The sequence below is a fragment of the Callionymus lyra genome, chromosome 12 (assembly GCF_982586985.1).
Source record: "Callionymus lyra chromosome 12, fCalLyr1.hap1.1, whole genome shotgun sequence".
NCBI lineage: Eukaryota > Metazoa > Chordata > Actinopteri > Syngnathiformes > Callionymidae > Callionymus > Callionymus lyra.
Genome location: NC_141829.1, coordinates 13,985,256 through 14,008,824, shown reverse-complemented (window position 1 = coordinate 14,008,824; position 23,569 = coordinate 13,985,256). Strand labels below are relative to the sequence as shown.

Below are 23,569 nucleotides of genomic sequence, written 5' to 3'. Positions count from 1 at the left end.
GTTAAAATCTTCTTCTTCAAAATGCAGTAGTTCATTTTGAAGTAATTATTATTATTATTATTATATTCTCGCCAAACGAGGTTTAAATTCAACATTCTGACATCATTCTGATGGAGGTGTCCTCCCCTAGAAGCCCTAAATCAGTTAAGTACCTACATGTTAATCGTGAAACAAAATAAATATTTATGTAAACATGGTGAGAGTTACTTCTGCCTTTAGGTGTTTTTATAATGTGTATATTTAGCAGCAAACCTTATTTTAATGATTCGTTTTTAACGTACAATATGTGAGTTTTAGGGGTGAGTTTGAAATTTACGAGAGTCCTTGAATGCAACTCGTGTTTTGTGACCAATCAGAGCAGAGTGGACGAGACTTCTTCTCCAGCCAAAACGGCGCATTTTAAGTGGGCGGGGCTTAAGCGTATTTTCTAATGTAAATATCTCTATTAAATGAGAGTTTTGTGCAAAAAGAAACATACTGATGAGTATAATAGAGGTCCTAGAACAATTTAAGAGACACTTAAATCAGCACATAAGGTGCCCTTTAAAAATGTTAGGGGTAGGGGTAGAGATAAGTGGTTAGGGTCAGGGTTCGAGTTAGGGTTAGAATTAGGTTCAGAGTTAGAGTTAAATGAAGGGGTTATGGTTGGGGGGTTAGGTTTAGTGTGTCAGGGGGTTAGGGGTAGAGTTAGACTTAGGTTGTTAGGGTTAGAATTAGGGTTAGAATTAGGGTTCTCCTGTTAAGTCTAGAGTTACAGTTTTAGTAAGGGGGTTATGGTTGGGGCGGTTAGGTTTAGTAGGTCAGGGGGTTAGGGTTAAGGTTGGGGGTAGTGGTAGACATAGAGTTAGACCGACCTGGTTTTTGAGTTGCAGACAAATGTCCTGCTGGAGCTGACGTTCTCTGTGGAGCTCCAGCTCCTCCTGATGAGCGTTCACCGCCTCCTGAAGCGTGACCACGGCTTTGGCCAGAAGATCCTTGTGGTCCCGCTCGAACTGCTGCGTCTCCGCCTTCACCTGCGCCTGTCCAAAGCGCTGCGAGTCCAGCGCCCGTTCATGCTCCAACTGGAAAATAATAAGTAAGAAAATTTGAGGTTGTCCCAAAGTCCATTTCATCTTTGGCAAGAGTCTGGGATGAAGCTGGTACAACCACAAATATAGTTAATAAAAAGTGCACATCCCTGGTAATTTTCTTTTCATCCCCCCACATTTTTTTAAGCCTTAATCTGTCTTGCTTTTTTATCCATTGTCCTTCACGTTATACAACTGTCCTCCAGACTAGTTACGTGGACTTCTTCTGTCCATCACGTCCACTTTTTACGACATAATTTCGTACGAGCACGTCTTGAATGATTCTAATATTCTGCCTCCTCTTTGAACATTTGTGAATCTCAAAAACATGTTATGCCATCCGTCTGTTACAATGACTCTCATTGACAGTCTTTCAGAAGCTACTCAAATGATTCTCTAACTAATTCGTTTGGCAAAACCTGGGGTTAGGTTTGGGGTTAGGGGTTAGGGTCAGGTGAGGGTGAGGTCGAACCCGCAACCTCTAGGCTAAAAGCCAACCATCTATTGTCTGAGCTCTGATGGCAATCACAAGAACGAAAAGTTGAAGGCACTGAAAAATTGTGGACAAGTTTGGTAACAGAGTCAAGGAACCAGATGAGCTGGACATGTGCAGGAGGAGACAGTGGACATGATGGATATAAAAGAAAAGAAATAGAGGTGCTAGGTAAATAAAAACAGGAAGACGATGTTAATCAATACATGAAGAGGATAGACATGAAAAGAAAGCATGATCAGTGGTTGAAAAACAAAGATGTTTTAAGTCCAAAGCTTTGGCACATTTGGACCGAATAACACGCTAAAAATCAGACTATAAGTAAGTAAGTAAGTAATTTGTATTTATATAGCGCTTTTATGTATATGTATATACTTTAAAGGTCAAGATAAAACTGATAACACAACAGGAGTTCCAAAAAATCAAGGAAAAGCCTGCACGAATAAAAACGTCTTAAGATATTTCTTGAAAGAGTCAGTAGACTCCATCAAGCGCAAAGAGAGAGGAAGATCGTTCCGATTAAGGTACTATTTCCTTCTTTCACATGCTTAGATACGATAACCTCAAGTCAACAGAGTATTGGCGGTTGAACTAAAACTCTAAGATGCTGGTGAAATATGCATCAAAACACAGACTTGGACCAATAATTGCAACAAACAAACAAAAAAGCACATTTAATAGATTATTTTTATCAAATGGAAGCTGTGCTGCGCTGTTTTGTGATGTTGTTGTTGTGGCCCAAGCATTGCACACAATATGAAATTGGAAACAAGTGATGCATTGCACTGCCACACATCTACATGATCTACCGCTTTTCATAATCTAAGCTCGAGATTTTGACTGTGCTATGTAAAAAAAAAAGAAAAAATCCATCTCTCTTTGCTGCGTAATATCCTAAAGGAAATAGTTATTTTCTGCGCGAGGGCCGCCTCGCAGCTATTCATCATTGTGTCAGCGCTCACAGAAGCTGCGTCACATGGCTGCTTCAGTGGAACAGAGGGAATGATATTCATCTACGGGCTAATAGCGGCTAACTGAAGGCATGGAGGCATTAGACGGCTGACTGGCTTGACTGAAAATGAGTGAGCTGACGGATCTGCCGATGGAACGAGTGCCAGGGCCGGCGGAGCAGAACGTGTTTATTAAAGCACGACTTGACGAAGCTCTAGCCTTAGCTCCGACCGTATTACAATCTATACTGTAGCAGCTCTACACAAATATATTTGGTTTGGAGAAGTTTTGGACGGTGGCTGAGAGGTGCAAAACTAAATAAACAAATTCAGAAATAAAACATTAAATCACTGGAAAACAAATTCACAAAACAAAACACAAATTAATTAAACAACTTAACACATTCACAGAACAAAACACACAGATTCAGACGAACAGTCCCATTGATTGTGTGTTTTATTTTCAGTGAATTGGTTGAGTTGTTTCAGCGATCGTATGTTTTGTTCCTTAAATTTGTTAAGTAGAACAATAGTTTATTTATTGAACCACTTGTGACTAGAACTTATATATATCCAGGGAGCTTATGGTAAACATAGTGTCAAATCTTTGGGCAGCTGGTGATTTTTGTTGCTTGAGTTTCCTTCCAACAGTCCAAAAACAGAGATTAAGAGTCAAGGTTAATAGCGTAATTGGGAGGTCAGAGCAAAGCACGGATAAGTAACCAAAGGACTTTGGATTACCAAGATAGCGGATCGCTAAGTCAATCCTTTTAACATTCAAAACATATTATTTTCCATCTATTTTTAAATTAATGATTTTTAACATAACATTTATACATTACCATTATTTTAGTGGGTTAGGGTAAGGCTAGGGGTAGGGGTAGGGGTAGGGGTAAGGGTAAGGGTAAGGGTAAGGGTAAGGGTAAGGGTTATGGTAAGGGTAATGGTAAGGTTAAAGGTAAGGGTAAGGGTAAGGGTAGGAGTAGGAGTAGGGGTAAGGATTAGGGTTAGGGTTAGGGGTAGGAGTAAGGGTTAGGGGTAGGGGTAGGGGTAGGGTTAGGGTTAGGGTTAGGGTTAGGGTAAGGGTAAGGGTAAGGTTTATGGTAAGTGTAAGGGTAAGTGTAAGGGTAGGAGTAGGGGTAAGGATTAGGGTTATGGTTAGGGGTAGGAGTAAGGGTTAGTGTTAGGGTTAGGGTAAGGGTAAGGGTAGGGGTAGGGGTAGGGGTAAGGGTAAGGGTAAGGGTAAGGGTAAGGGTAAGGGTAAGGGTAAGGGTAAGGGTAAGGGTAAGGGTAAGGGTAAGGGTCAGGGTCATTTATTGTGTCCAATCCAAAAGTTGAATTGTAGCATCTTTTGGTTATCGAGCAAAAATGTAACTTCATGTCGTCAGCCACTTCCTGACAAAAGGTTGCATTATTGAATCTTTCTGCTGTGTCGACTTAAAGTGACATGTCTGCTGCATACTGCATGTTATGAAGGGAATACAAATGTCTCCTCTGATTTAATCCAGTCATAGCGTGCGGATTGTTTTAACAACAGGAGGCATTACAGAAAAGGCTGCTGATTCTGTGCCGGCCTGCGTTATGCTATTAAAGCAGGGATACAAAAAAAAAGAAAAAGTCCATTAAAATGAAAAGCCTGACCAGGAGATGACATTTCTAAATTAGCCTGTTTCAGCTGTCAGTGCTAGCGCAGAAACGCCGCTTTCCCACATACCAGAAACCTTTCAGAAACAATACCTACATTTTCATAGCAGCCAATCATTAAAAAAAAAAACCCCAGAAGACAGGATTTTGTTAGAAAGAAATCAAGACGACAGTATGAAAGAATCTCTCCGGTGTTGATTTTGGGCTCCGAGCAATTAGCCAAAGTAAGTAAAGTGAGAGTTTCATGGAGTAAAATACCCAAAGGCTCCTTCCATAATATAGTTTCCAAAACTAATCCGCACGCACCAGAGATGAAGCTGCCGGCGAAATGAAGAAAATTCAAGGGAACATTAAAGATGATTCATCGTTATTGAGTTTGAGCCTTTAAACTGTGGTCACACCTGACGACGTGGAACAGTATTGTTTTTATGTCACATCCCTACGCCTCCGAGACAAGCCGGAGAGACGGAGTGATCTCATCAGTTCCGATATCGAGAAGTCACTGATGAACTTGAAAAGAATATCATTTATCCAAATTTCGACTACTACAGGGGGAGCTACGGCACGGCAAGACGAGCGTCTTTCACTGGTGTCACTTCTTTCACGAATATATCTGTCATAACATGCTTCCCACGCCGTGTCACGGTAACCTTCCGCGGTCTTGAAGTTCCATGAATATCTTTTTCTGTTCAACGAAATGCACTTTTGAATATCTGGTATCATTGCAGTCGGGAACAGCGAAGCTACTTGTCACACCGTCAGGAACAGGTGATTTATTTGAACTGCAGGTGAACCTCAACGCAACTTAAGAACTTAGTGGGAGGAACTAATTGCCGCATCCCACCTTGGTAAACTCCCATGATGCCTTTCCCCACACAGAGCTCTATTTAGTGACGGCCGTTCAGGCCAATGTAACTGAGAGGTTAAAGGGAGGGATGACACCTCGTCTGCAATTTTGAGTTTACAACTTTAACAATTAAATGTTGTCATATTTAAAAAAGTGAAAAATGAATGCTTACTTCTTCGCGGATTTAGAGCTTTTGGAAACAGTGTGAAAGGTGCAATTATATATAAAACGTCCATGAAGGTTTTCATTCGTCAAGGCAATGGTTATCCAGGGGTTTTCAAAGCGATGGAACTGGACTGAGTAGAGCTTTGGTAAGACTCTTCAGATCAGGAAGTACTCATAAATTAAAGCTTTATTAACACAACGGTCCATTAGCTACCAGGTGCTTTAGCTAAAAATCAGACAATGCCACTGGAATGTGGCTCCTCTGATTATCTAACATAACTCCAAAATGTTGGTAAGCTCATCATCAAGGGAAGCCGGTTGAAATTCCTGGTGCATCTACACTTGTTTGGACACTTTATAGTGAGGTGCTACAGTCAACCGCTCTAGTAGAAGAACTCGCATTTCCCCAATCCTTAAAACTCTGCATTAGCTGCCAGTTTCTTTCAGTATCAATTTGAAAATTCTGGTTCTTACTTTCAGATCTATTCATGGTCAAGCTCCAAAGCCTTACAGCAGTGATCTGATCCAGACTTACACCCCAGCTCGGGCTCTGAGGTCTGTGGATCAGAATCTACTGATGGTTCCTGAACACGCTTCTGGACCAGAGGAGAGAAATCCTTCCAGACTGTTGCTCCTAAGCTTTGGAACGATCTTCCCTGTCCCTCTTTGATGATCTACTGACTCCTTCAAGAAACATCTTAAGAAATATTTTTGTTCAAGCGTTTCCCTGATTTTCTGGAACTCCTGTGTTTGTCTTATGTTGTCTTGGCCTTTTAGAGTTTTTTAATTTGTAGGTAAAAGCGTCTTGTGACCCTGGTCTAGAAAGGCGCTTTACAAATAACTATTTCTTACTTACTTACCTGGAAGGAGATCCATAGACGGCCTAGGACCCGCTGGTGGGATCATGGCTCTTGTTTTGATTGTACTTTTCCCCAAAATGGCAATGCTTTAATCATTAAATAACCTGGGATCTGACCCTTAGAAGAAAGTGGATGGATCTTCAGGTCAAACTCTTAACTTATTCATGGGATTTTTAAATAAGATCACTTGTGAAATATTCTCCAAATGTCAAGAATGTGGCGAAAAGTCGCAAGGATTTGCGATTTCAGAAGCTGGAAGCTAGTGCCTCGTTTCTCCCGGCGACCCCCCCCCCGGGTCGAACGATCCTCGCTCTGAAAACGGCACCCAGCTGGAACTGATACGAGGACACCTCTCGGGGTGTGGATGAAGGAGGTGATGGGGGCCGACTGTTGTCATGGCGATGGTAAGTGGTGTGAGCGAGGTGTCCATACTCCATGACATGGCACATCCCGCGGCGTGCTGTGCAGATCATTGTCTGAGGCTAATCGCTCCGCTCGGTCCAGGACGCTGAGCTACATTGATCAGGGAGGCAGGGACTCGAACACTCGGGCAGGGATCAGGCCACGAAGACGGGGGCGGCGAGAAAGTGCGAGCAGAAGCGAAGCAGTAAACATCTTAGTTATATTAGAATAATCATCGGGGGGAGGATGAAGAAGATTAGGGAAACCGACTCTTTTAATCTGGTCCAGAGGAGTCCGCAGTATCCCCTACAGGATTAATTCTGTCCAGGAGCGAAGCCTTGAAGTCAGATGACTCGGTGGCGACGACGACGAGGAACTCTCTTGGGTTAATGTGTTTAAGTGGGTGTCAGAGTCAGATAAATCCATTGGACTACATTAGTATTCCTAGCAAACACGTTCCATGACAGTCATTTCCTATTTGAACAAAAGATGCTCACCAGCTCATGCCTGGACTTTCTCGGGAAGATTCTTTGAAGCATGTCCATCAGAAGCGCTCGGTGGTGGGAAACGTCGTGACTGAACTGCGACAGCGTAAACAAGAAGCGCTGGTGGTCGTCGGCGCACCAGCCGCAACATCTGGAAGACATTTGGAAACCAATAGAATACGTTAAATGAAAGAAGAAACAAAAGAGAAAGAGACAATCGTCAACATTTGAAGTGATATAATAAAATGACCTCAAACATGTTTCAATTATCTTGGTTTGAACCATGCAATAATCACTTCATCTACCCGTTTTACCAGCAAAAATTAAGTTATGTGAGGCTGCTTTGATTATCTAAACGACTCAAAAACTATCAACACTTCAAAGATAACATTTGAAGTGTATCAAACAGTAAATAACTTCATGTTGTTTAATTTGCATTTCAATCTCATCACATCGATTTACAGTAGATCTGTGCGTTTTATTTAACTTCAAACTAAATAATTTGTTTTGTATAAATCATAAATGTAAAATCATATATTTTTTAAACTGCATGAAACCAATTTCAACTATAATCAAAGTTTTTTTTTTTAAATATAATCAAACTATTTTCATCTAAAATCAAACTACTTTCAACTAAAATCAAACAATTTTCAACTGTAATCAAACAATTTTCAACTAAATTCAAACTATTTTCAACTATAATCAAACAATTTTCAAATAAAATCAAACAATTTTCAACATAAATCAAAGAATTTTCAACTATAATCAAACTATTTTCACCTATAATCAAACAATTTTCAACTAAAATAAAACAATTTTCAACTAAAATCAAACTATTTTCACCTATAATCAAACTCTTTTCACCTATAATCAAACAATTTTCAACTAAAATAAAACAATTTTCAACTAAAATCAAACTATTTTCACCAATAATCAAACAATTTTAAACTAAAATCAAACAATTTTCAACTAAAATAAAACAATTTTCAACTAAAATCAAACTATTTCCAACTATAATCTAACAATTTTCAACTAAAACCAAACAATTATCAACTGTAATACAATAAGATAAACTTTAACCAAACAATTTTTAACTCAATCAAACAACTATCAACTGCAATATTTTTTGATCTGTAATGACACAAGCAGGAGCAGAGATGAACAAATCTTATTATTTCTGCTCTTCTGTTTTCTCTCAATGAACCCCAAACATACATACATACTTCTATTAGCACATCTTACATTTTCAATAGAAATCAACTAAATAAATGTGCAACATACATTTGACCTCTGAACCCTGAGTTTTGAGGATTATGATCCATCACAACAACGATTATTGGGAATTCTGCTCTGTATGACAAGAACTATAGTGAAATAAATAGTACACTGTCCAGCTGCAGCGTCTTAATCTAATTTACACTAAACCATCTATTTGTTGTTCTCTGTAAACGCCCTGAAGCTTCTTGTCTCTACAAATAAGTAAACTGAAGAACAAGATTGCAGATACAAGTGGCTCTGGACTTTCTTAGATCTAGACGGATGGTCGAGGGCACAAGCTTTTCCTACACGTTAAGAAACATTACTGGCATCCATTGAGTCCCTATGGCTACTTTTCGGTAAAGGGTGTAAAGGGTGAGAGGACACAATTTATGCCAATATCAACAAACCAGTATCATTACTATATGACATATATTAAATGCCGAATACTAGAACATCAGGCCCACAGTAGGGCCGTGAGACAAAAATGGATACACTGAAATATATCGATATTTTTTCCTCACAATACATCGATATTTAACAGCAATGTATTGAAATGTTTTTAAATTAAAAAAAAACATTTTTTATTTTTTAAGTTGTTTTATGGAGGTGTTGAAAACATACTTTGTTGTTTTAACATGTTTATTTATAATTAAAATTAAAATTCCTATTTTGAGTTTACGATTTATTTGCAAATATAAACAGTGTTTGTTCATTACGGTGCAATTAAACTTTCGCTCTGGCAATGACTGAGGACGAGAGGATGCAGCCGACGCATTCTGCTTCAAAATCTGATGTCTGGCTATATTTGGACTTTCAGTTCTATTAATGTTAATTAACCAAAGGAGATTGGAACAATTGAAATATGTCACTATAATTCAGTTTCCCTTAAAATTGTTCCGAAAAATTATGCAAGAGATTTTAAATATATTGTTGCAAATTGTACCGTGAGCTGAATATATTGTATCAAATCTTGAGCTGAATATATTGTATCGTGCGCTATATATATCTTATTGTGAGCTATATATACAGTATAGTATTGAATATCATATTGTGAGCTCAACATATTGTGAATTGTGAGATAAATGTATTGCTAGCTGCTTTTAAAGCCAATTGTATACTTTTTAACTTTCAGGTCTATTAACCCTTTTCGTGAGCAGAATAAACTGTATTCTGAGCAGAATATATGGTATTGTAAGCAGAATATATGGTATCGTAAGCAGAATATATGCTATCGTAAGAAGAATATATCGTATCGTAAACCGAATATATTGTATCGTAAGCAGAATATATCATATCGTAAACCGAATATATTGTATCATAAGCAGAATGTTTCGTATAGAAAGCAGAATATATCGTATCGTAAACCGAATATATTGTATCATAAGCAGAATATATTGTGTCGTAAATCATATATATTGTATCGTAAGCAGAATATATTGTGTCGTAAATCATATATATTGTATCGTAAGCAGAATGTTTCGTATTGTAAGAAGAATATATCGTATCGTAAACCGAATATATTATATCGTAAGCAGAATATATCATATCGTAAGCAGAATATATGGTATCGTAAGCAGAATATATGGTATCGTAAACCGAATATATTGTATCGTAAGCAGAATATATCATATTGTAAACCGAATATATCGTATCGTAAACCGAATATATTGTATCGTAAGCAGAATATATCGTATCGTAAGCAGAATATATGGTATCGTAAACCGAATATATTGTATCGTAAGCAGAATATATCATATTGTAAACCGAATATATTGTATCATAAGCAGAATGTTTCGTATCGTAAGAAGAATATATCGTATCGAAAACCGGATATATTGTATCATAAGCAGAATATATGGTATCGTAAGCAGAATGTATTGTATCGTGAGCAGAATATATGGTATCGTAAACAGAATATATCATATCCTAAACAGAATATATTGTATCGTCAGCAGAATATATTGTATCGTATGTTAATGTATCACTAGCAGCTTTTAAATCTGATGTTGAATATAATTTTGATTTCAGTTTTATTAATTCAACCAAAGGAGAGTAAAGTGTTTCCAACTTTATAAAATCGTATTGTATCATGAGATGAGCATCTCGCTACAACCCTGGGCCACAATATATCTTGAAATGCAGTATTGACTGATGCAAACATTTCCAGGTGATTAAAACATTTGAAGTAATATTGTTTATTATAATGATGTCAGGCTCACCTGTCAGTAGTTTCCAGCTGCTCCTGTAGATACTGAAGTCTCCTCTGGTGCTGCTCCCACAACCAGTGGAACGCCTGGATCACGGAGCTCTTCAGCTCCGGGTACGGACACTCAACATCCAAAATCTCCTGCGGAACCTTTTCTTTCTTCGTCGGCTTATCTGAAGTTGGGATATATTCCTACAACATAGATCAGATCAGACTCAGAAACAGGGTTGGGGTTTGTTTTTTGAAACTTACGTCGACGTCAAAAGCATCGATCTCCTTCTCCAGTGTTGAACATTCATCGTCAAGTTTCTCCGTTATTTCTTCTTGTCGGTCTTTGATGGAAAATATCTGGTGGATGAAAGTAATTAAGTTGTTAGAAGTGAAATTGCAATTTTAAAACTATTACATGATGAGTGGTAAAAAAAAAGTTTTATCAGATTCATTTTCAGTAGTTTTCTTCAGGGAAAGAAGTAGCTGCATTAATGAGAGAGGAAGAAGAAGAAGAAGAAATAACCAAAGACTGTTTAGCATACAGTATATAAGAAGTATTTTATTCATGGTGGTTTCTGCATATTTTTCTTCGCCCTTTTGTTTGAATCTTTCTTTCTTTTATCACTGCATCCAAAATTGAGATTATTACAGTGAAAAGATTCAGTGTCTTTTGTTGGAGAACACAATAGAGAAGTACAGGTGCAGAATACCAGAAACAAGAAACGAAAACCAAGGACAATGTCAACCATTCTTTTTGAATATGAAATTAAACAGAAGTACCAGAGACCTGTGCTGTGTCTCAAATCGCATACTAGCGTACTCAAAGTTAGTATTTTTAGTGCGTAAGTGCGTCTCAATTCTTAGTATGCGAAATTTAGTGCGCCATGCACACTAAATTGGCGTACTAACAAGCCCACAAAACTGAGTATGGTTCAATGGACACTAACCAACCTAAACAGCTGCCATCTTAGTGACGTTTTAAACGGAATTTACGTCATATATATATATGTATATATATTCATATACTTACAGGTGCATTTTCAGCAGCAGTAGAAGGATGACACTTCTTCGCTGCTGATACCAGCTTAAATATCTGACGAATATTTTGATTCTCATATTTTTTCTTTATTTCTTTTTCCAAACTTGCAAAAGGTGCTGCCAGCAGGTGGCGATAGCGTTCAAACAGCTGGTTGCAACATTGTTAAATAGAAGTAGAAGAAGAAGCTGTCATGTGATTTCCGGTTAGTGTGTAGCAGCAGTGTTTGATTTGAGAAATACTATCTGTGGAGAATATGCGTACTAGTTAGTATGTACACTAAACTGATGCATACTAACATCTAGTATACTAAGAGTAGTATGCGATTTGAGACACAGCACTGGTAGTACTTTGGTAAAGTAATCCATTAAAGATCACATCAGCACAGAAAATACTGTATATATACCGAAACAGCGTTTGAAAAGTGAAGTGTTATTTAAAGAGACTTGTGTTGTTGAGGTTGAAACTGAAGGGTTTTATCTCAGGAGGGCACTCCAGATCCTCCTCCTGATAGAGCTCTCTTTAATAAGCGTGGACACCTGTTGTTGCACTCGTTCCCAGTTTGATGGACGACGGGGGGGCTGACGGCGCCTCGCCTCGCTCAGGCTGTGATGCAGGTCGTCTCGGAGCCGGTGGATCGGGTCGACCGTGGCCACCCTGAACTCTTCACGCTCCTTCTCCAGGAGCGTTGCTTGAAGTGGGAAAAAAAACAGACAAAAAATATGAACTATTACAATGGTGCGTACAAGCTAGCGAAAAGAAAAAGATAAATATTTCGATTACCATATTCTGGCAATGAGAAGACAGCCGTGTCTATTACTTTGCTGGGTCGGATTTGCTGGAGAAATACGTTGGTGTCGTTCTCAGCCGCCTCCCTTGAGGAGGAGAATATGGTTTTATGACACATGTAACAAATGCCCCACAAAAGAATATTTAATTGTATCGGTAAAAATATGAGGTAAAGTAGAAATTAATAAATAAAGTCAAAGGTAACTCTAAGTCTATCGCCCCATATATGCATTAGTGTTAATAACAGGTGTAATATATAATATAAAGCGATATATCGATATACTTTTATTTTACCATACTGTATTCAAAGACATTTTGTCTGATATTTTTTAAGGATTTTAAATTGTATATGTTTTTGGTGATAGTTTTTTTATAGTCTAACTCACATAATATTTTTTCTATATTGAATTAATTATAATTTACATGCAGATATTCAGTGTTTTTGTTGTAATTAAACTTCCGGAAGATTTCGTTCCATTCTCTGCAGATAAAGGAACAATGAAATCCTGTGTTATTCCGGGGATGACTGAGGACGAGAGGATACAGTCAACTCCAGCAGCTTTTAAAGCTGATGTTTGGGCATATTTTGGTTTCAAAACAAATGAAAGCAGTTACGACTCCGTCAAGAGTCATGTTGTCTGTAAATTCTGAAACACTAGAGTCAAGTACTCGAAATTACTACAAATATATAGTTGTAACTTCAGTATCACAATATAGCATATTTTTGCCCCTGTATTGTCATATGAATTGTATCGACGGATTCCCTCAAACTCACACCTGTAATATACCTACATACATATTCATTGTTTTTACATACTAATGTTTATTTTTGCAGCCTATCCCAGAGGCAAGGGACACCCTGGACAGGAAGCCAGTCTGTTGAATAAGTAAATCTCCGAAGTATGAAATAATTTAATCTCAAAGTGAATCAAATGAGAGTAATTAGAATACATAAATAAGATATATTAACATTTGTTTCAAAAGAAAAATATAATTCTCACTAATCCTTATTTACACATATATACATTTCATTGAGAAAACATTTTGATAACTTTTTTTAAATGCAAACAAACAACCTGTTGATAAATAAGATAAAAAAAACGCCACCTTTTTTTTTGTTCCTGGTGCATTTTTCTTCCATTAAAAATTCATATGTTCTGCACTTTGTCAAAAGCAAGGAACAGTAACAATATATAAACGTCCCAGATGAAAAACTATTTCGTATTTAGGCCGCCCTGAATATTTCAAGGACATTACAAACATCGCTCTGCAGGAAGACAGAACAAAAAAAAGGCAGTTTCCTGCTGCTTCCAGGAAAGTTATTGACTTTTACATGAGAGAAAATGTGTGGAAAAACAACCATGAAAACGATATTTAATATTCAATATATCCCTGGATAAATGATCATGTTGATTGGGTGACCTATGAATATGTGTTAAAGATAAGATAAGTAAAAGAGACGATGGACTTCAAGGATTATACAGAGACTTTTCATTGGAGTAAAACTCCTAATTAAGATAGATTGAACTAGTGAAAAGACAATATCACGCTAGTACTTCTGGTGAAAGACAGTTTGGTAAATACACATTTAGCTTCACCCGTGACCTCGTTCGCTAAAAGATTCTGGCCCCTTGCATGATTGAGTTTGACACCTGTGGTCTATATATTCTTTATTTATTTTAATAAAAACTCTTACCACCTGTGTGAGGAAAGAACAATATATCATATTTTATTTTATTATTGTATTTAATGTGTAATTTAACGTCATGTAACTTTGCATTTATCACCTTAATATTGGAACTGGAGGTATATATTATATATAATGTATTTGCCCCTAAATAAATGCCTCAGAACAAACACTTAAGCCTGTAAATAAAAATAAGATATTCGCAGTGAGGGGGTCGAGTGTGTGTGTGTGTGTGTGTGTGTGTGTGTGTGTGTTAGTGGTTTTATCTTTATTTACAAAACAAAACAAGGGTCATTGTTGTCTAATGCAGCTTTAGTTAGCGATCTCTTGCCAAACCATCAACAGAATAATGGAATTCCATTGACCTGATGATGTTATCTCTCTTAAGTCAATGAAAACCCACGAACCGTGTTACCCGAAGCAACCAGTAGAGGGGACAAGAGAGAGCGGATGCAGTCGCTGAAGACCACCCTTAATTAGATACTTTCAGGGGCCACATTATATACTGTGACTGTTGTAGGGGGCCATCAAGCCAAAAGAAAGAAGGGACGAATAAAATGAGCTTTCAATTTAGGGGGAAATCTAATAAAAAGGACGTTATAAAATCAGCTTAAACTGTAACTTAATTCAATACGACCAGTCCTCAAACAAAGATAATTAATTATTTAATATTGTAAATTAGAAACTATTTTGCTTCTGTTAACAAATAAAAAATAAAGGAAAAAAACAAACATAAAGTCAAATAAATGAAAAAAAAAGAAAAATCAAGCCAAAAGTAAGAAGGGACAAATAAAGAAAATACAAAAGGGCCTTTAAATTTGAGTGGAAATCTTAATACAAAAAAATTATAAACTGACGTTTTAAATTTAAGATAAAGCTGTAATTTGAGCGAATATTGTACAATCTTTACATGTATTTTATTTAAAGAAAAATACAACTATTTTATACTTAATATTTTACCAAGGAGAAAAGTCCCCACCAAAATGAAATAATGGAATGAAAAAGATATCAACGTAATTGACAGCCGGTCACAACACTGAGTCCGGTTCTGCTCAAGGTTTCTGCCTTCTGAAATGAGGTTTTCCTGGCCACTGTCACACTGTGATTCACACGTTGTCAAATACTGGGAGCTGTTTAGCTTTTCTACCATTAAGTCTTAAGTAAACTGCAAAGTGTCTCAAGATAAATTACGTTCGACACTTAAATGACTTGAATTTAATTCCATTAAATCATAAAATAAATTCAAATCATCTGTTTAATTGTGTAATATTACATTTCAAATACATTTAATTTGGAAATATGATATTAAAAAAATCTTTTATAAAGTATTCCCCCATAAAAAGAGAAATAAAATAAGTAAGTAAGTAAGTAAGTAAGTAAGTAATTTTTATTTATATAGTGCTTTTCCAGACCAGGGTCACAAAGCGCTTAAACAATCAAAACAATATTCAATAAAATATATACTTTAAAGGTCAAGATAAAACTGATAACACAAAAGGAGATCCAGAAAATCAAGGAAAATCCTGAACAAATAAAAGAAAAATAAAGAAAAGAATGAAAAAAGTCTTCAAAGAAAGAGCATTAACGACTTAAATGAATGAAATAATTAAATTGTGCACCAGAAACACGCGTCCACGTCTGCAGTAGAAACATCCTGCTCTTGTGGCTCAGCAGAAACAGGACAGTTTCCATGACAGGCCCCATCATTACTGAAGTTTGTTCTTGTGTACGTCATTAACCTTGGCTGGCTGAGGCTCGGTTATTATGCAGCAAAACACACAGTGCGCCCCAGAGCCAGAGATGCCCTTCTCACTTCACAAGGCATGACACCACCGAGGCTCCATCACGCTGCCTTCACAGACGTCCACGAGGTCAGAATACACCCCCCAACTCACTGTCTCTGCACTTTCTCAATGTCACTGAAGTATTACTCCTTATACTCAATATTTCTCTAGTCCTTGGATGAATCTCCACGTGCTGATTCATGTCTGGAGTCAAACTTATAATAGCGCCGTTTAATAGCAGCCAGAAGAAAACTGCAACATATAATGAAAGGCGGTAATAGGTTGCACTTACTCAGCCTTTTGGAGCTTGGGGCACTCGGCGCTCCACACCTGTCTCTGCTCCCGTAAAATGGAGTTCTCCTTGGCAGCTTTGGCCTCAAAGCGAGCCTTTTCCAGCTACGAGACAAGGATTTTTAAGACATGGGATTAAAATTATACCGTGATGAACTGAGCATGGAGAAGAAAAAAAAGAAGCGCTTTAAAATGAAAAAAATCCACAAACCTGCGAATCCAAAAGTGTCTATTTAACAACGACGGCTCAAGAGATTGAAATACAAAAGGGTTTGTGTTGCCGATATAATACCTTTTACGATACAGAGGGCAACGATACGATATATTGTGATGTACTGCAGTACTGTAGGAAAAAGTTTATATTCGTGGTGAAACCAAACTATGTCCAAACACTAGTGCTGTGTCTCGAATCGCATACTAGCGTACTCAAAGTTAGTATTTTTAGTGCGTAAGTGCGTCTCAATTCTTAGTATGCGAAATTTAGTGCGCCATGCACACTAAATTGGCGTACTAACACGCCCACAAAACTGAGTATGGTTCGATGGACACCAACCACCCTAAACGGCCACCATCTTAATGACGTTTTAAAAGGAAGTTACGTCATATATTAATGCATATATATTCATATACTTACAGGTGTATTTTCAGCCAGCAGTAGAAGGATGACACGTCTTCGCTGCTGATACCAGCTTAAATATCTCACGAATATTTCAATTCTCATATTTTTTCTCTATTCTATCTTCTTTTTCCAAACTTGCAAAACATGCTGCCAGCAGGTGTCGATAGCGTTCAAACAGCTGGTTACATAGTTAAATAGAAGTAGAAGAAGAAGCTGTCGCGTCATTTCCTGTTAGTGTGTAGCAGCAGTGTTTGATTTGAGACATACTATCTGTTGAGAATTTGCGTACTTGTTAGTATGCACACTATCCAGATGCATACTAACTTCTAGTATACTAAGAGAAGTATGCGATTTGAGACACAGCACAGCTTTAACAGCGGCTGTATCCTCTAGTCCTCAGTGATTGCTGGGATTTGGGGGATTTCGGTCTTCCTGAGATGTAGCGACTGCTGCCATCTAGCGTCCGGATGTTTAATTGCAACACAAAAAATAAACAAACACTGTGAATATTTTCCCGTTAATTGTCAATAATAAAACACATTTTAAAGAAAAATACAGTATGATTGAAAATACATATCTTGACTGTATTTTTTTCTCACACCCGTAATCAACATTGTTGCTCATTGACGCCCTGAGGTATCGAGCGGAAGCATGCATGGTATTTATGAAGCATGCTATTAGGAGGGCAGAGGGAAGATTGAAATCTTAATTAGGGCAATTTGTTTTCCACAATAGGGGAAACCGTCCCTCCTTCGTAGCGTCGCTGTAGCGCTGTGAGTGAATCCATGTTTCCCTGCACAGGCCACTGAATCAGAAAATTGATACCAGGAAAGTTCATGAAGAGCGGATGTATTCTCGTTAGAAATGAAATGACAAAAAACACTCGGGTTCAGTTTATGATAAATAAATCTTTACGAGACTCTGTGTTTTTCTTTTTTTTTTCTTGGTTGACTCTATTATTTTCAACAAATATCATATCGTGGTTTCCCATTAATGTCAAATTTGCTTTTTAACTTTGAAAAAATAGCAGTTTTGTTTTTTTTATTTAAATGTATTTTCCTTCACATGTTCTCTTTATAGTATTGCAGAGGTAGTTTAAATCTACTGGTTGATTACTTTAGTAATATTGTCATGTAAGTAAGTAAGTAAGTAAGTAAGTAATATTTATTTATATAGCGCTTTTCGAGACCAGGGTCACAAAGCGCTTAAACAATCAAAACAATACTCAAAAAAGTACATACTTTAAAGATTAAGTCTCTCTGAAGCTTAATAAAGATATAAGCAGCACTAAGACCCAACATACCTCCTCCAAGGATCTCTGGTTTAAAACACGGCATACAAGCAAATCAATGAAACAACTATTGTAATTTAGAGCCAACTGTATTTGCTCCATAAAATAAAATAAAATACTAATAAATAAATAAGTCCTGATAATCCTGATTATTATCAGGACTAATGCAATTCAGGTTTGTTTCCCAGGATAGGGTTGTCAAACTCAATCACTCGAAGGGGCCAAAATCTTTAACCCTTTTGTTATCTCAGGGTCAAGATGAACGACCTCCACCACTCCATACGTATTTATTAAGGTCATGGAGGTCGTTGACCTTGACCCAGAGACAACACAAGGGTTAATCAGTCCAAGCCAAAGGCCTAAACAAAATGTATATTTACCAAACAGGAAGTATGATTTTCACATTTTCAAAATCCAAGTCGATTAATGTTCATGTTGATCTGGTGACCATTAAAGATAACAGTGTTTTGGATGAGACAAGGAACAGAGATTATGGACGTCGACAAATCGAGTAAAAATGGAATTTGTTTGTTGATGGAGAACAAACACAGAGATTATTAAGATACATTTACCCTCAAATAATTAAAAGACAATATTAAAATCAGACTCATACTTCTTGTTAAGTAAATAAATATTTAATTCAATTTATTCTATTGTATTTCATTTTCCAGAATAAATACAGTTTGCCCCAAATTACAATAGTTGCTTTTTTGATTTGATATTATGCCGCGTTTCACACCAGAGATCCTTGGAGGAGGTATGTTTCGTCTTAGTGCTTAATTTTCCTGCTGCTTCAGAGAGACATGACAATATTACACACATGCAACTTGGGGCTTAACCAGTACAACACCAGTTGCATTAGCTTCTTATTTTTATCATAATAAAGTCCTCAATACGCATTAGAATTGAACTGATCTGCATCTTGCCATGCGTTGCTTTCTCCCTGCAAAGGGCCAAATTTATTCTGTTTTCAGACAGACAGGGTGTCAACTTCTGATGCGGGTGAAAAGGCTGTCAGGCTTTGACTAGAGAGAAAAACCGATGCCTGCCCAGAGGCGCCTTCCTGGTCATTTATTTACGTATATCACATCACTGTGGCAGAGGTTTGAAAAAAAAAAAAAAATCCTTTCAGTGGAGAGGCTGAATATGAGCACCGTGTTTCTTATCTGGCCCGAGCAGAAAGCCGGGGTTGGAAGGAGACGAAGCCAGTGGTGAGATACTATAAAGGCTCCTGCCTCACTTTAGCAATTAAAACAAGGCTGGTCAAAGAGTTCAGTAGCTGCGAGGAGAGTCAATACTTGTCACCCTGCTCTTGTATGTATGAGTGTTTTTGTGTTGCGATGCTGACACTCAATAAATTGAACATCAGGGCTTTTTTTCTGGGTGGAAATTGCTTTCTTAAGACCTCTGATCATGTGTCGGGACTACGAGAAGCTCAAACAATAGATATAAATAGCTAGAAAAGTAACATAATTCAGTTGTAATGCAAGTTTTAATATTAAAATAAACAATGGTGTTGACACAATGAAAGAAAACACAAGATGATAACCAGATATTGGATTGAAATCTGGATTATTTTAAAGAAATCTGTGGAAGTTTATGTTATAAAAATAGGAAGATAATGGCTTCACCCAATCACGAACTTAATGGAAAAAACTGAAGCAGGTGAAATCTAGTGAAAATATATCCACTTTTTACAAAAGTCTACTTAAAAAAAATGTCCTATACATTATGTATAGTATATGATAGTTACTGTGGATGTAAGAAAATGTTCATTTTCATTCATTTATTCATTTTCTTTGCAGTTTTTTTTCTTTTAGCATTCGCGGGGGCTGGAGTCTATCAGTTTCTTTGCGCGAGAGTCTGTCGCAGGACACACAAAGACAGAAGACCATTCACACACACACACTCATACCTATGGACAGTTTCCTCAAGTTTCCAATTTAACCACTGCGTGTCTTTGGACTGTGGGAGGAAACCAGAGTGCCCGGAGTTAACCCACGCAAGATGGTTAAGACAACATTGATACGCTTAAATACGGCAATGCCTTTTGTTTTTAATCAATATTTTATAATATCTGTATTTTACTTTTAAAATCAACAATTAATATGAAAATATTCTCTTGTTTTTTTCTATTTTTCCTTTTACTTTGGTTTTATTTTGTATTATAACCTCTACGTATTTTATGTTCTACTTTAGATTTCCTGTTCCTGGTTTTTACATCCATCTGGTGGATGTTTTTGGCTTTGGACATTTGTGAGGTTTTGGACTTGGACACATTATATTCCGTGTTAATTGTGGACTTTTTATTTGTACCTAGTTCCTGCTATATTCGTTTTCATGACATTTTCTTTTGAAACACAAATACAATTTAAAAGAAAAAAAATGTAAAAGAAACCCAATATATTGTTGTCCTTACAGTATCGCAATATATCGCATAATTGCCCCTGTATCGTGATGTGTATCGTATCATAATGTTTTTGCCAATAAACACCCATAATAATTACCTTTTCTCCAGTCATAGCAACTTCCAGTCGTTTTGCGTTAAGCATTTCTTGCAGTTTTTCAAACTCCACTGGTTTATGCTTTGAGCTGCTCACGCCATTTTTCATTCGCACAGCGAGTTTATCTGTAAGAAAAGCAAACATTTCATTTCAATTACGATTCACGAACGGGTGTAAACTTTTGATGCTCCCGCGAGCCCGAGAGAAGTCGACATCATGGTCGCAAAATGAATCGTCAGATTATCCGTTCAAGGCTCCGCAATTGCCGGTAAGACTTTCCTGCAGCTCTTCAGCTGTTTCTCAGCGAGACAGGTGAACAAACAAGTACCGTGGCTTAAAAAAAGATCAAGAACTTCATTTGGAACGACTTACCAACATCGTCTCTTTTGCAGTTTGTGACAAAGTTATGCAGGTATCCTCTACTCATGGTTGAATACAGAGATAGTAGCTATAAAGTAGAAACAAGAACACAACAGGGTTATTTTCGTTGCTCCGTGTACTTAACTCTTCTGCTAGAATACAAAATATTGTACATTGTTTACGCAGAGAAAAGGTGAATTGAGAACAAAAGAAGAAGTTAAGGAATATTCAGATAGATTTAAGTTCGTTTTTTCATCCTCAAAATATTTTAGAGATGTCTAGAAAGGTGCTTTACAAATATCTGTTACTTACATTGTGTGCTCACAATTGGTACAAATACAGCGAGAAATTAAAGTAAAAATAAGATTAACTATTAAAAACCTACAACTGGTGAATTAAGTCTTTATTGATAAACCTTTATTATTTTTGCTTCCTCGTCATTTCCTTTGATGTGATGCTATGTATGTAAGCCGCCCGTTATAATATGTAAATACATTTTTTTCTAACCTTTATCGTTTTCTCCTCTGATATAACAATATTGAGTTGACATTTTCATGAAGCGCTAGTGTAGAGTTTTGCCGCCTGCGTCTTCCACAGTCTTCTATTGTTACTTACGTATTCTTTGAGGTTTCTTTTTTGTTTAAGTTTCTGCATTAATGAGTCACCAACATGGCAACCGTTGCAGGGGGAAGTTTTACTCATCACCATTCGATGGAACTCACTTTATATTTAGTTTGTGTTCGGAGAACAAGACAATACATGCGTCTGATGCAAAAGACAGCAGCGGAATCTCTGGATTTCCGTCACGTACAACGGTGATCCCCAGCCCCTGGCATTTTTTACTGGGCCACACAGAAAGAATGCAAAACTTATATTATATCTCAAAAATATGGTGACATAAGCCTGTGACCTGCCAAGACGCTTGTTTAAGCCAAGCTTACTTAAAAAATACTATTGAAAAATGTTTTTAATGAAGGTGAATATAATGCCCACATTTAACCGGTTGGCTGGGGACCCCTGTTGTACAAGCTATGTATTCACTCTGGTCTTGTGAACATCTCAGATACCCTAGATCAGAGTGGATTGGTGAGAAACTGGATTGTTGGATTATTTATATTTTAAAGATGTTTTATTTCATAATATTGCTATCAATTAAAGTGACAGTTCACCCAATATGAACATTTTTAGTTATGTATAGAGTAATCCATTCATTTTTAGAGTTATAGGCAAAAATGTACGTCAATTTTGATGTAGCTACTGGAGCTCAGTTGTCGTCGTCTTCATCTTCATCCCAACCGACTTATTTTAGTTTTCCCAGAAGAGTTCCTCATGTCGAGGCTTCAATATTCGTATTATTACAGACGAGTAGTATGGAGGTATTTGGATGTTTTTGAGTGTCTCTTTGGGACAAAGATGAAGACGAAGAAGCATCCGTCAATACGTTAAAATAGAAATGTTTACCTATAACTCCAAAAAAGGAACAGATTAATCTGAAAATAAAACCAACCTTTAGTCGACATAAGGGCGAGTGGAAAATTTGTGAATTTTTGGGTGAATCATCACTTTAAGTGCAGTTGTTTACATATCAGAATTAGAATCATAAACTTTTATGGCCAGTGATGTCCCAGAATAAAATAATGAAATAAAATAACACACAAAATAAGCAATAGAAAAACAGAATTAAGCACCTTGTCAGCCATTCAGAGGTTCCTAATGTCATTTTGGAGATACCATGTTTGCAATGTATTCTATTTTGTTGTTTGTTTGCATCTACTCAAAACTCTTTAAAAATAACTTAAAGGAACCACAATAAGTCGTTTGACAAGAGGGAGTTATTATCATTCTTCGGCTTGACATGTTGATACATATTTCCATTTTTTGTTGTTGTTTTTTAAAACGTCTCATTTCCACATACCTTTGCTTCGAGAGTTGACTTGCTTAGTTATCTCGAGTAGCTAGCTAGCTAGCTTAAAACAGCCAACGAAATTATAGGTTTAAACGATTTAAATAGTTATCCAATCTCTGACTAAACATGTAAAGATAAAAATAAAACGCTTCTAAATGTGACTTTATCTCACGCTAGTTTATGCTAGTTTTTTACGCTCCACCTGGATCGGTTGACAAACGCGTAACCAAGGGAACCGTCCGACACGCCTTTACGATTGGCCCGTTCAACGCCTCGGGAACGCCCTTAAAGTTCCATCTCAGCCAATCAGGAGCGGCCCTCCTCTCTCTCTCTCTCCCTGGTCTCCCCCTCTGACGTCACGCAGGCTCTGAGCTGCCCGTGGACGCAGCGGAGCGGACGTGTTCCTGCTCTCCCATGGAGGCGAGTTCGACTCCCACGAACGCGTGGAACTAAAAAACCCAAACGGGATAATAATACCAGAGGCTTCGATGTAGACTCAACCCCAAAGTGAAGTCCAGCGAAAGGTACGACTTTTTTATTATTCTCGTGTAAGTCCTGCTGGAGAAGAGACGCATCCATGGCGCGCACTTTCACTTGGAAAAACTCCTGGATAAGTGTCTTTTTTCCTGTCGATTTAAAAGCAGCTTCCAGTGGTTTTTCCAGAGGAGCTTCCTGTGGAAAAGTCACTAATCGTTTTCTTGTGACCGAGTCATCGGCAACAACGCTCACCTCTGATGGATGTGTGGGAAAAAAACAACAACTTTGCGAGCTAAAGGCTGTTAGCATCCCGGTGTCCATGGAGCTCACCTGTGTGGGTTTTTGGATAAACATGTTTTTGATTTAAAAGTAGAAGAAAAAGGGGAGTTAAGAGAGTGGGAATCCGTGGAATGTGGGGATCGATGAGAGGCGTGGGTCTAGAAAAGATAGGCGAG

General features: G+C 37.4%; 2 protein-coding genes across 2 annotated transcripts in view; one reads left to right on the top strand and one right to left on the bottom strand.

The window, feature by feature from the left end:
• Nucleotides 1–22,824, bottom strand: part of LOC148068358 (coiled-coil domain-containing protein 148-like) — a 36,611-nt gene extending 13,787 nt beyond the window's left edge. The window contains exons 1-10 of the mRNA XM_087804406.1: nucleotides 22,647–22,824; nucleotides 20,744–20,819; nucleotides 20,375–20,496; nucleotides 15,959–16,062; nucleotides 12,190–12,281; nucleotides 11,946–12,097; nucleotides 10,632–10,727; nucleotides 10,393–10,571; nucleotides 6,926–7,064; nucleotides 855–1,061 (exon numbers count right to left, since the gene is read on the bottom strand). Of these exons, the coding sequence (XP_087660532.1) occupies nucleotides 855–1,061; nucleotides 6,926–7,064; nucleotides 10,393–10,571; nucleotides 10,632–10,727; nucleotides 11,946–12,097; nucleotides 12,190–12,281; nucleotides 15,959–16,062; nucleotides 20,375–20,496; nucleotides 20,744–20,798 (1,146 nt within the window). The 5' untranslated portion in view covers nucleotides 20,799–20,819; nucleotides 22,647–22,824. The remainder of the gene's footprint in view (nucleotides 1–854; nucleotides 1,062–6,925; nucleotides 7,065–10,392; nucleotides 10,572–10,631; nucleotides 10,728–11,945; nucleotides 12,098–12,189; nucleotides 12,282–15,958; nucleotides 16,063–20,374; nucleotides 20,497–20,743; nucleotides 20,820–22,646) is intronic.
• Nucleotides 22,825–23,019: 195 nt separating this feature from the next.
• LOC148068357 (plakophilin-4-like) overlaps nucleotides 23,020–23,569 on the top strand; it is an 85,864-nt gene continuing 85,314 nt past the window's right edge. The window contains exon 1 of the mRNA XM_087804395.1: nucleotides 23,020–23,161. The gene's annotated coding sequence lies outside the window, so the exon portion shown is untranslated. The remainder of the gene's footprint in view (nucleotides 23,162–23,569) is intronic.